This window comes from Piliocolobus tephrosceles, chromosome 1, assembly GCF_002776525.5.
Source record: "Piliocolobus tephrosceles isolate RC106 chromosome 1, ASM277652v3, whole genome shotgun sequence".
Lineage (NCBI taxonomy): Eukaryota > Metazoa > Chordata > Mammalia > Primates > Cercopithecidae > Piliocolobus > Piliocolobus tephrosceles.
In genome coordinates, this window is record NC_045434.1 from 79,690,202 (window position 1) to 79,703,612 (window position 13,411).

Below are 13,411 nucleotides of genomic sequence, written 5' to 3' on the forward strand. Positions count from 1 at the left end.
CTGCGAGTCACTGATTGGAGAAGGCCAGTTCCCTCAGGCGAAGGGGCCTAGAGAAATGTCAGTGAATACTGTGCTGTGAAACTGCATCTGAGGCACACAGTGGGGCTTTGGCTCTCTCCTCTCACCAGGGGTTTGACCTTTCAACCACCTAAGAAGAAGGAAAGGTGGAAGCAGGAAGGGGGACTGGTAGCTCCGGGCAAGCAACGCTCATTAGCTCCAGTGTGATGACTCAGCGTCAGTTCTCAGCTGAATTTTAACATAGTCCATTTGAAAACATTTTCTAGATCAATGAAAATGGCCAAGAACTCTAGAAAAATGTTTAAGTGTTATATACTTAAAATAGTATATTTACTTATTGAAACTGAATGCCAAGATGTAGAACTAGTGTGTTATTTTCTTGGTACAGATTACAATGCTGTGTTTCAGTGAAGGAGCTAATTAAAATGAAATGATTCATAGATAGATGTAATCAGAAAAATCTTAAATGAAGATAGTCATTTCTAAAGTAGGAAAGAAAGACAGTTACAAGTCTGTTCTTATTTTTCCAATGTTATATACCTCCTCCCACCCATTAACATTAACTACATGTATGATTCATTTGTTAAACAAATACTGAGTTCCAGCTATGTGTAAGGCATTGTAGGGGCAGAAGATACAGCAGTGAACATAACAGGTAAAACCTTCCCCTTCTGCCAAGGAGTGGGACAGGGAGGAAAGGGAAGACAGAGACATGTGGAATATGAAGTGTTCAGCGTTGGTAAGTGCTAAGGAGAAAAAATGAAACGGGAGGTAAGATGCAGAAGGTAGTGGTGAAGGCAATGGGAGGTTGCCTTGAAAGCGGAACTCAGCATAGTCTCCATTTGAGTTAAAGACTGGAAATGAGCAAGGAAACAGTCTAAGGAAAGAAAGACTAATAGAGCAGCCAGCACAGAGCTCTCTGCAGAGAGAGAAGGCGGACCTGTGTGATCAAGGAATTGCAGTAAGAAGACCCACGTGTTCGAGTGATGTCAGTGGAGGGAGAGTAGTACAAGATGACATCAGAAAACTCATAAGGGTTAGATATACAGCCTTTTAGGCCATTGTGAGGACTTTGGCTTTCATTCTAGGTGAGACGGGAACCCACTAGAGAGTTTTAAGCAAATAAATGACATGATCTCACTTAGAATTTAACAATTCTGGCTCCTTTTCGAGCATAGACTGGAGGGGGCCAATTAGGAGGCCGCTGCAATAACTAGGTGAGAGACGATAGCATGGGTGAGAGATGATAGACCGGGGTGGTGGCAGTGGAGTAATGAAAAGTATGATTCCAGAAATATCCAAGAGAATTTCCTGGCAGATTTGATGTGAGGTGTGATTAAAGAAGAGCCAAGAATGACTTTAGTGTAGTTGGCCTGATCAACTGGAAGTTGCCATTTATTGAGATGAGAAGGCTGCCAGAAGAGTAGAGGTAAATGTGTGAGTATGTGCATGCTGGGGGAATGGAGGGAGAGTTGCACTGACAGCGTGAGCAAAGATTTAGACAAATTAGGATTGAGATGTCCATTAGACAACTAAGAAGAGATGTCAAGCAGGTAGTTGGATCTATGAGATTCAGGGAAAAAGTCTGACCTGGAGAATATAAATGTTACAATCATCTGTGTGTGGATAGTATTGAAAACCATAGGGCCAAAGGAGATCATCAAGAAAGGAGATAGAAAAGAAGTCCAATCACTGAGCCCTGGGGTAATACAATATTTAAAAAGTCAGAGAGATTATATGGCCTGTTAATTACATTACATACTTAGGAACTATCCTTCATAATCTATATTTGGGGTTTTTAAGAAACAAAATGTAGAAGTGCTCCCAAGAATTAAACTGAGCCAGGTGCAGTGACTCATGCCTGTAATCCCAGCACTTTGGGAGGCTGAGGCAGGATGATCGAGTCCAGAAGTTCAAGACCAGCCTGGGCAATATAGGAAGACTTCATCTCTACAAAAAACCCAAAAAAAAAAAAAAAAAAAGAAAAGAAAAGAAAGGCTGGGCATGTGGCACACACCTGTGGGAGGTTGAAGTTGCACCACTGCACTCCAGCCTGGGCAAAAGCAAGACTGTGTCTCAAAAAAAGAAAAAAAATTAAACTGAAGCCAAAAGAAGATCACTTAGAAAACATCCACATCTAGGTGTGAAGCTAGCAGTTCTCCCAAGGTTTTTGTAAATAAGTTGAGTTCCAAGCTGTTCACTATTGAGACCCCTCTGTGTGACATGCACTGATTACAAAGATGAATTTTGCATAGCATATTCTAAAATGCCCATTAGGTGGCAGAAAAACATTCAGTAAACCAGCTGTGAGCTAGCTAGTGTTCACTCTTGTGCTCATTCACAGTCTCTCTCCACTCCCCTCCAACCTCCCAAAGAGCCCTCTGAACTTAAAGATGTGTATGGCTATTAATGCACAACACCATGATCATGAAGAACGAAGACTGGTATTTTCAGAGAGCCAACAGATATCATCAGTCTGTAAGCTAATAAAGGCGAGCCAGGTGTACAGGGGATAAGGATGTGTGTGTTTCATTTGGTTTGGAAATGTATGAATTTGGACAGTCTTAAGAGGAGTAAATTGACTATAATGAGACTATTAGGCCTTATTTTTAAACGTTTCTTATTTAAGTTTTTTAGCTTGGGGCAGGGTGAAGAAGTGTTCAGAAAGTCAAAAGCAAGAAAGCCTCTTGGAAAAAAAATAGACAAGATGTCTTACAACTAGCCTGATGTTTAAGCTTTCTGCAATACACCGAATCCCTAAATCACAAGTCTCTTTCTGTTTCAGTTTCAAAGTTTCTTCTTTTCTCACTCTCTTTAGGGCACTGGTCCCCAAACTTGCCTGAACATTGGGATGACCTGACAGCTTCAAAAAATACTAGTGCCTGAGTTCCATCCACAGAGATTGTGATTTAAGTGGTCTGCGGTGTGGCCTGTCTTTGAAATTATTTAAAAGACCCCCAGATGATTCTCATAACAAAATAATTTTGAGAACTGCTGGGCTTAGCTAATATTGGATGTGTAAATATTGACCTTCCCACAACTCAAACATGTTCCACCCTGTAAGACACGCAAGAGAACACTTCCACGTCAGCATATCCAAATGCACTGTATGGCCTCAGCCTACAGAACCCTTAACTCTTAAGTTTATCATCTATTGAACAATTTATAACATCAAAATTTATACTACTTTCAACATCACTAATTAATGAAAAATACAGAGGAATCATGTAAGTTACTTTTTGAAAATGTTTTATTTTCTTTTGTTTGTTGCAGAACGTGCTTTGTTTCTTACGGCACTGATAGTATTTATTTGTGCAATAGTATTATGCGTAACATATTGTTGATCTTACATACCAAATTAAAATGGGTATTTTTTGCTGCTCTTCAGCATCAGAAACTAAATGATAATACCTCTTCCTACTTCTTACTGAGGCTTTTCTATGATACACCATATGTATCATATGGTTATGATACTCAGGGGAAACCACATGTACCATTCAGAGGTCCCCAAACAGGGCAGATATCACATCATCTTGCTGTGGATGACAGATGTAACCTTTGGCAGATCTTTTGCAACTCTGACCTTTGACAAAGGCATTAAACTCAGCATTGTAGCAATAAGATTTGGTGATTTATTTGCATATATATATAAGCGTATGCAAATCATGTTTGCATTGCCCATAAAATATTTTTAAAATTCGATCTGCTAGTCTTCATTTTAACAGATGGCTGACAATCCATTTGCATTTATTATGATTATTGACTTACTTGGAATTAATGCTAATATTTTATTTAGTGTTTCTTTTAATCATGATTTTTCTTTACTGTTTCTTCTTTCTTGCCTTCTTTCAGAGTGTTTCTTTTCTTTTTTATTTTCTTCTGCTGGCTTTGAAGCTATACATTCTGATTCCATTATTTGTCTATTTACCTTTCAATTGTTAATATGCATACTTAACAACATATCTTATCCAGCCTATCCCAAAACAATACTTAGAAGTCAACTTACATTTTTTGTTATTATCTAATACTTAATACTGTTTTGTCTTTATACTGTCCCCACCAAAATAGTGTTTTTGTTTTTTGTTTTATTTTTGAGACGGAGTCTAGCTCTGTCACCCAGGCTAGAGTGCAGTGGCACCATCTCGGCTCACTGCAAGCTCCACCTCCTGGGTTCAAGCGATTCTCCTGCCTCAGCCTCCTGTGTAGCTGGGACTACAGGCACACACCACCACACCTGGCTAATTTTCTGTATTTTCAGTAGAGATGGGGTTTCACCGTGTTAGCCAGGATGGTCTCCATCTCCTGGCCTCGTGATCCACCCGCCTCGGCCTCCCACAGTGCTGGGATTACAGGCATGAGCCACCGCGCCTGGGTTTGTTATCCTGTTTACTAATTTTTTACTTATATTTATTGCATCTTACTTTTTTTTTTTTTTTTTGAGACAGAGTCTTGCTCTGTCACCCAGGCTGGAGTGCAGTGGTGCAATCTCAACTCACTGCAACCTCTGCCTCCTGGGTTCAAGCGATCCTCCCACCTCAGACTCCTGATTATCTGGGACTACAGGCGCATGCTCCCAAGTCCAGCTAATATTTAATATTTTTGTGTTTTTTTTTTAGTACAGACGGGTTTTCACCATGTTGGCCAGGATGATATTGAACTCCCGGCCCAGCCTTGCCCTCCCAAAGTGCTGGGATGATAGGCATGAGCCACCATGCCTGGGACATCTTACTTTTTCTTACCTCTGGGTTTAGTTTTCTTCTTCTTGACATAGAATTTCCTATTATTAATCTTTCAATAAAGATGCCGGAATGGTTAATGCTCAGTTTTTGTAGGTCTGAATGTATCATTACATTACTCCCACTTATTGTTTAGCTGGATATTGAACTCTTTTTTTTTTTTTTTTTTTTTTGAGATGGCATCTTCTCTGTCTCCCAGGCTAGAGTGCAGTGGCACAATCGCTGCTCACTGCAACGTCACCTCAAACTCTGACTCAAGCAAATCTCTCACCTCAGTCTCCCAAGCAGCTGGAACAACAGGCATGCACCACCTTGCTCAACTCTTTCTCTTTCTTCCCTCCCTCCCTCCCTCCCTTCCTTCCTTCCTTCCTTCCTTCCTTCCTTCCTTCCTCTCTCTCTCTCTCTCTCTGTCTCTCTCTTTCTCTCTCTCTCTTTCTTTTGTAGAGACAAAGTCTCACAATGTTGCCCAGACTGGTCTCAAACTCATGGCCTCAAGTGAGCCTCTTGCCTCAACCTCTGAAAGTGCTGGGATTATAGGTGTGAGCCACAGCACCCAGCCTGTATTCACTTCTGAAACTCCTATTAGACGTACTGAACTTTCTCATCTATTATTTTTATCACCTAACGTTTCTTTCACATTAAATATATATCTCTTTTTCTTTCATCCCACACTCCAACATAAATTATACTATATTGTGAGAGCTTTTCTTAGATTTTTTCGTATGCTTAATCAATATCCAACTTACCACTATGTGACGATATTTTTTTCCTGCAATTTTTTTCTGCAATTTTTCTGACTTTTTTCAAGTCAGCCTTCTTTTGGGATTTTATATTTTGCCTCTTTTATGTTTTTGAATATATTAGGTTGGTGCAAAAGTAATTGTGGTTTTTCCATGACTTTTAATGGCAAAAAATGGAATTCCTTTCGCACCAACCTAATATTAAGCACACTAATTTTAAAGCTTCCTGTTGTCCTATCATTCTAATTCTCAGGTGAGGACGCTTCCAGTTTTCTCATCAGCTGAACCTTCCTCCAGATGCTTAGTTTCCTCATGTAGTTTGTAAGTTTTTACAATAAGCACATCCTCAGCAGGCATTTGTTGGGGTTTTGTTTTGTTTTGTTTTGTTTTGTTTTTGTTTTTTTGACACAGAGTCGCACTCTGTCGCCCAGGCTGGAATGCAATGGCATGATCTCGGCTCACCGCAACCTCCGCCTCCTGGGATCAAGCAATTCTAGTGCCTCAGCCTCCTGATTAGCTGGAATTATAGGCTCCTGCCACCATGCCTGGCTAATTTTTTATTTTTTGTGGAGGTGGGGTTTCACCATGTTGGCCAGGCTGGTCTGGAACTCGTGATCTCATGCGATCCGCCTGCCTTGCCCTCCCAAAGTGCTGGGATTACAGGCGTGAGGCACCATGCCCAGCCAGGAATTGTTTTTAGTGGAGATTAAGTATACCATGTCTTGTTGAATTATTCCTCCAAGATAACTTTGTACTTGACGTCTGACAGAGTTCAGTGGATTACACTGCCTTTAGTTCACTCAGCTTTATCTTAGGTTTTCACAGCATATGAGGACTATGAATTTGGGCCACACACCAGCATGTGGTACTGGCAGGGGTTTCCAATTTTTTTAGGTGACTATTTCTACCCTTGTTGCTAGGAGATAGCAAATACTTTGCTACTTTTGCAAGCCAGGGGATAGATTTTCCTGTCCATATTTTATAGATAAGATAGTATTTTATTATCTTAGTTTTATGCAGGTGACTTCATTTCAGCTCTCCACACTCATGAGATCTGAGATTTGGACTCTCCTCTCTCTATGGGTATTAAAACTCCAGCCCCAAGGCCTATATCTGGTTCTGAACCCCCCAGCAACCATCTTGGCTTCAGCTCATACTTATAGTTTTGTTCTTTCTCTTATTCTGACATCTAGACTGGCTGACTCGCTTTCAACCCCCTGCCCCTCTCTCTCTCATCTCTATCCCTAGGGCTATCTCTTTTTTCTACTTCCTTGGTGTACTTATGATTTAACGTTTTCATTTAATTTCATCCAGCATTTCTGCGTGTTTGGAATAGGAAGAATTATTCTACATCAGTTCAGCCATATTTGTTGATATAATCTTAAAATATCTTAAATATTAATTAAAACAATACGAGGCCAGGTGTAGTGGCTCACGCCTGTAATCCCAGCACTTTAGGAGGCCGAGGCGGGTGGATCACCTGAGGTCAGGAGTTTGAGATCAGCCTGGCCAACATGGTGAAACCCCGTCTCTACTAAATGTACAAAAAATTAGCCAGGGGTGGTGGTGGGTGCCTGTAGTCCCACCTATTCAGGAGACTGAGGCAGGAGAATCACTTGAACCTGGAAGGCAGAGGTTGCAGTGAGCCGAGACCATGCCATTGCTCTCCAGCCTGGGCAACAAGAGTGAAACTTCGTTTCAAAAAAAAAAAAAAAAAGCAATAATACATGTGTACGTATGCTTACAACACTGGAATACTGCCTGACATATACACTGCTAAGTAAATTATAGGTACTTAATAATAGCCAGCTTTTATTAACCAGTTACCATTTGCTAAGAATTGTTCTAACTTCTTTATGTATCTTTACTCATTTACTCTTCATAACAATTTTATAAGGTTGCCACTGTATCATTTCATACTATTATTTTATAGATGAGAAAACCAAGACACTGGGATATTACATAACGGGATTTTAAATCCAGGAAGTCTGTCTCCAAAGCTTTCCAACTTTATTAAGATATACCTTAAATACAATAAAATGAACTAATTTTAAGTGTAGAATTTGAATCATTTTGACACATTATACAGTCAAGTAACCAACATTATGATCATGATATCTATTAGAACATTTCCATCACCCCAAAAAGCTCCCTCTGTCACTTTATAGTTAACCTTAACCCCTTACCCACTCTCCTCTAGCAAACAGTGATCTGTTTTCTACTATAATTTTGCCTTTTCTAAATTTCTACATACATGGAATTATATACTACGCAGTGTCTGGCTTCTTTTGCTTAGCATAATACATTTGAGAGTCCCTTACAGTGTTGCAAATCTTCACTGTTTATTACTTTTAATTGGTGAGGAGCATTCCATTAAATATATGGACCACATTTTGTTTATCCATCATCAGTTGATGGACATTGAGTTGACTCCAGTTTGGGGCGTTCACAAATAAAACTGCCACGAACGTTCCCATACAAATCTTTAGGGAGACATATTTTTTCATTTCTCTTGGATAAATATCTAGATGTGAAATTACAAGATTTTATGTTTAACTTTTAACAGCCCAGGCATAGTGGCTCACATCTGTAACCTCAGCACTTTGGGAGGCCAAGATGGGAGGACCTTTTGAGCTCCGGAGTTCCAGAGCAGCCTGGGTAACATAGTGAGACCCCATCTGTATAAAAAAAAAATTTTTTTTTAATTAGCCAGGCTTGGTGGCACACACCTGTGGTCCCAGCTACTCAAAAGGTTGAGGCAGGAAGATCGCTAAAGCCCGGGAGGTCAAGGCTGCAGTGAGCCATGATTGCACCACTGCACTCCAGCCTGGGCGACAGAGCAAGACTCTGTCTCTGCACCTCCCCCAGAAAAATTTAGGCCAGGCACAGTGGCTCATGCTTGTAATCCCAGCACTTTGGAAAGCCGAGATGGGTGGATTATTTGACATCAGGAGTTTGAGACCGCCTGACCAACATGGTGAAACCCTGTCTCTACTAAAAATACAAAAAATTATCCAGGCATGGTGTTGAGTGCCTGTAATCCCAGCTACTCAGGAGGCTGAGGCAGGAGAATCGCCTGAACTCAGGAGGCAGAGGTTGCAGTGAGCCGAGATCATGCCATTGCACTCCAGCCTGGGTAACAAGAGTGAAAGTCTGCTTCAAAAAAACAAAAAAAAATTAGCCATTACAGTGGGTATGTTATGATATCTCATTATGATTTTAATTTGCATTTCCCAAATGACTAATGACATTCATCGTCTATATATCTTTGTTATTTGCCCATATTTTAATTGAGTTATTTGCCTTTTACCTATTGAATTGTAATCGTTCTTTACATGTTCTGAAAATAAGTCCTTTACCAAATATATACTTTGCACATGTTTTCTCCTGTCCATATGAAGTCTGTACTCTTAACCATTTCCTACATTGCTTCTCAATATTTATTGAAATAATCAAGAAACTTCTGCAGGGCAGTGACCCCTTCCTTCCAGCAATTATGGGTTTTAACGTTAACAAAAGGTAAGAAAACCCTGTTGACACTTTTGTTTGAAGACTGAAAGTTCACATTTTCACTACTTATCAAATCTCTTCCATTTTGGTACACAACAGAACAATCCTTTTTTGGATTTGAAGAATTGATGAGGTCACAACTGTGATTACTTCTGAATTCTGTCTTTACTATCCATTGAAAATAACTAGATAACCCTCAGCTCTGGGTAACTTGCCCTAAGGTGCCCTGTTTTTAATTTTCTAGTTGTTTTGTTTCATTATGGAGATAGACGGTTTCCAGCAGTTAGACCTAGAGAAGAGTGTACCTTCCAAAAAGACTACTCCTAAAAGGATTATCCATTTTGTTGACGGAGACATCATGGAAGAATATAGCACAGAGGAGGAGGAGGAAGAGGAAAAAGAGGAACAGAGCACAAATTCACCACTTGACCCTGTAAGCTTAGTATATCAATATTAGGGAACATGGTGAGGGAGGCGGTGAATGAACGAGAGATTGAGCCAGATAAGCTGTATAGAAAGAATAGCTTTAAGCTAAGTCCTTGGTCTCCTTTTTTGCTTTCTAGATCCATGTGTAGGCAACTTATAGTTTTAATCATCTTAGTCTCTTCATCTGTGACAGAGAAAATAGAACATATTACGTAGAGCATTTTGAAATCTCTACATTAAAACAAATCTGCAGTCACCATTCCTCTTATTAATTACTCTATCTCGATTTCTCCTTTTTTCAGTCTAAACTTTCCTGGGGACCCTACCTGCGATTTTGGGCAGGACGGATAGCAAGCACCTCATTTTCTAGTAAGTACTGCTAAGGTTATGTTTTTTCTATCCTAAACAAATATATATATATATATATATCGATAGGCCCTCAGAGTTATGTGGGACTTCCAATTGTGTAAGCCACTCCATCGCATCCTGAATAAGTGAGATCTGGGCCAAGCTTTCATTCCCAAAGGCACAGAACCTCGCATCCTCAGGCAGACCCTTCATATTTTACCAACTCTCATCAGGAAATTCTTATCTCGGCCCAAATGTTATCTACTTCTAAAGTTCCTACTTAACCTTTCTTAGAACCATACAAAACTGGTCTAGATGCGTCTTTCATAGGACAAAGTTTCCCATATTTGAGGGCAATAATCAGTCCTCCCTGGGTTGACTCTTCACCTAAATAAACTTCCAAGTTAAAAAACAATTATTGTTGTATGACGCAGTTCTAAGTTTCTAACTTCCCTAAACATAACTGCTTTATTATAAGCATGAACTTTATTGATCCCTCCTAGGGACATAATGAATGGGCTAAGTGAATATTTATAACAACTAAAATAGTAAATCTTATTTTGCTTGACTTTCACCAATTTTTTTAAGACATGGTTGACAACATCTAGTTACTCATTTCCTTCTAACTTGCACATCTTGTGAATGTGATAAGAAGGCAAACTACTTTAAGAGTCTGAGAAAATAGAAGTTGTATTAATAGCTCTTAGAAACTGATCTTCATTCATTCATTTAAAAAACATTAGTAAGTGTCTACTATATGCTCAGCACTGTGCTGGACCCTGTGACACAAAGATGAATGACAGTCTCTGCTTTCAAGGGGCTCAATATTCAGTGAATCGTATAGACCAGCAAACATGCTCGCAATTATAATTTGTTGTCACAATTGCCAGGGTAGGAAGTGCATAGGGACTCTGACCTGGAAGACTCGGGCATGCTGACATATGGAGGAGGCACCTTAAGAGAGCTACGGAGGTGTGACTGGCTAAGGCTAGCTTGAGGACCATGAAAGTGACCAGGGAGTCTTTAGATTACAGTAAAAAGTAAAGATGGGGTGATTTAGGCAGATGGTATGAACCTTCAAGAAATAAGTTCTGTTACACAAGCGCAGAGGGTTAGTGATTTGGAAGTTACATTGAAAATCCCAGTGAATACTAAACCTACTCTGACCATAATATGTTAACAGAAAAAAAAAAATGCTGTCTTCCAGAGAGCTCTTTACACTTAGGTTAAGGCAAAAGGGTTTGAAAAGATATGTTTTAGAGGGAGAGAATCAGAGAAGATTAGGTTGCGTAAAAGAAGCAAAACTCAATATGGGATTGAGAGTATGGAGAAGAAGAGTGATTTGCATGTTGGGTTTTGATTTAAGATTGCAGGGATAGGATGCATGGTGAGCCTAGCTTCCTTGTAAGTTCCAAACAGAACTGCAGTGGTAAAATGCTCCTGACTGGGGCTTCAAGATTGTAGTGGAGGCATAAAGATGCTAGCAGTCAGTGCTGTGGTCTCTCTACACAGAGATTTTGTCTGAATGGAGCTAGAACCCAGCTGATACTGGTAATTAACTTTTTCAATTTAAAATTCTAGTAGGTCGTAAACAGGAAAGCTTCCTAAGATTTATTTTAATATTAAAAAAAACCTATCTTCTACACATGTACTAGGCACTGCAGCAAATAAACAGGACAAAGAGATAGCATATTCATGAAAAGATAAGACATATTTTAAAATAGCATCATTTTGATGCCCTATATGAGCAATATCCCAAGAGGTAGAATGAGTCAGAGGAATCAGAAAGTCCTATAATTGGGGGGTAAGAGAAGGCTGTCGGAAATCCTGTAATTGTAAAGGAAAACTTTTCTAGGAGACATCTTTAGGAAACCACTCATTAATCATGCTATGCCTTTACCCCTGACTCTAACAATCCCAGTGCTGAGCCTGCAGGCCACCTTGCTACTGAAGGCAGACAAGGAAGGCCTTAAATGTCTTCTGAGAAGTCTGTCTGGATGCATGGAAGAATTCCTGATGTGGGTCTTGGTAACACTGGATTGAGTTTGGGTTTAATTTGAAATACACTTGGAGTGGATGTTTAGCTGGAAGGCATGGGGATAATGAGCAGTACCTGTTCTGATTGCTCAGGACCCATGCTATACCTGTTGTGAAAGTATATTGAAAATCTCTCCTGATATATACATCTGGAAAAAAATAGTTTATATATAATCCCATATAAAGATAGAAGATTTGACAAATTTCCTTCGAATCCTAGAATCTTTGAGAGGCCAAGGCAACTGAAATGTTTTGTCGGCCTTGAAGTTAGGTATAGTAATAGGTCATTTGCAGAGTAGTTTAAACTCTGGGCATCTCAACTGATGCGAAGCTTTAGTTAGTAATTCAGTTTATGCAAGTGCTTGTTCTTTCTTTTAGCATGTGAATTCCTTGGTGGAAGATTTGCTGTCTTCTTCGGTCTTACTCAACCCAAATATCAGTATGTGTTAAACGAGTACTATAGGATACAAAACAAGGTATGTGACACTCTGGTGGAGACAAGGGGCCTGAGATGGGAATATTGATTGCTCCAACTTTAGGCCAGTATAGAAAAGTATTTTTCCCACCTGGTCATCATGCACTATAGTTTCACCAAGCTCCCATAGTCAGACTGACTTATTTTTCTTGTTCTCCTTGCCCCAGGACACTTCTTCATATTTGCCTCACTCCTGTGAAGTTAGGATGCCATGAGCTGTGTGGTAGTTGGGTGTGAAGCCTGAGATTGCTTAAAGTAGAAGCTTCTTACGTGGGCATTATATACAAGAGGGGGAGTTCAGAGGTCTTTGTACAGTTAAACATTTCCTTATTTCTCTCCAAAACAGAAAAGTGACAACGAAAGTGAAGGGAATGGATCAAAGACCCAGACAGCTGAGGTTCCTAATGAAAAGTGTCACTTGGAGGCTGGGGACCGAGAGTATGGAACCATACAACAGGACACAGCAGAAGCCATTTCTCAGCGAAGCACCTCATCCAGGGAAGGTCTGGTGGCAGATCCTAGCTCATGATGGCAGCAAAGACTATAGTTTCCCTGGATCTCTGTTCCTTGGCCATTGATTACCATGGCAACAACACCAGAGGTAGCACTTCTGAGCCAGATCTGATTCTAATCTCCATGTAACTTAGTCTCAAGCATCCAGGAATTACAAGCAATAATGAGAGTAATTTTTGACACTTTCTCAGAATAATTTTTATATGCAAGCCACCCCACCTAAACTCCACCCCAGTGATACAAGTCCAATGAGTACTGACATTTGCATAGTAGCATAAATGTCTATTCCTCAGAAGAAAATTTGGGCAACACAAAGTCTAAATAAATCCCCTTTCAGGGTTTGACATAGGTGTGTACTTCCAACAACCATCCTGGCTTAGTTGGGGATTGCTTTACAATAAGTAAACATTGCTAATAGCTCTGTTATAAGATCATTATCAAGATCTTTGAGAATCAGGTACATCCCTCCAAATTAAAACAATCAATAAATAATATATGCTCTAGAAAAAATATTTTTAATGGATTATTTTCTTATTCATTTGTCAAGAAATTTTCAAAACCTGGAAAGATCAAACACGGAAATCACTGTTAGATAACACAGGGTGTGC

At 39.8% G+C, this 13,411-nt stretch overlaps 1 protein-coding gene across 1 annotated transcript; it reads left to right on the top strand.

Annotated features, from left to right (window-relative positions):
* The first annotated feature begins 9,263 nt into the window (after positions 1 to 9,263).
* Positions 9,264 to 12,819, top strand: FAM177B (family with sequence similarity 177 member B). The gene is made up of 4 exons (XM_023203563.2): positions 9,264 to 9,437; positions 9,733 to 9,799; positions 12,194 to 12,291; positions 12,637 to 12,819. Exons 1-4 carry the CDS (start codon positions 9,264 to 9,266, stop codon positions 12,817 to 12,819), a joined length of 522 nt encoding a protein of 173 aa, XP_023059331.1.
* The last annotated feature ends 592 nt before the right edge of the window (positions 12,820 to 13,411 follow it).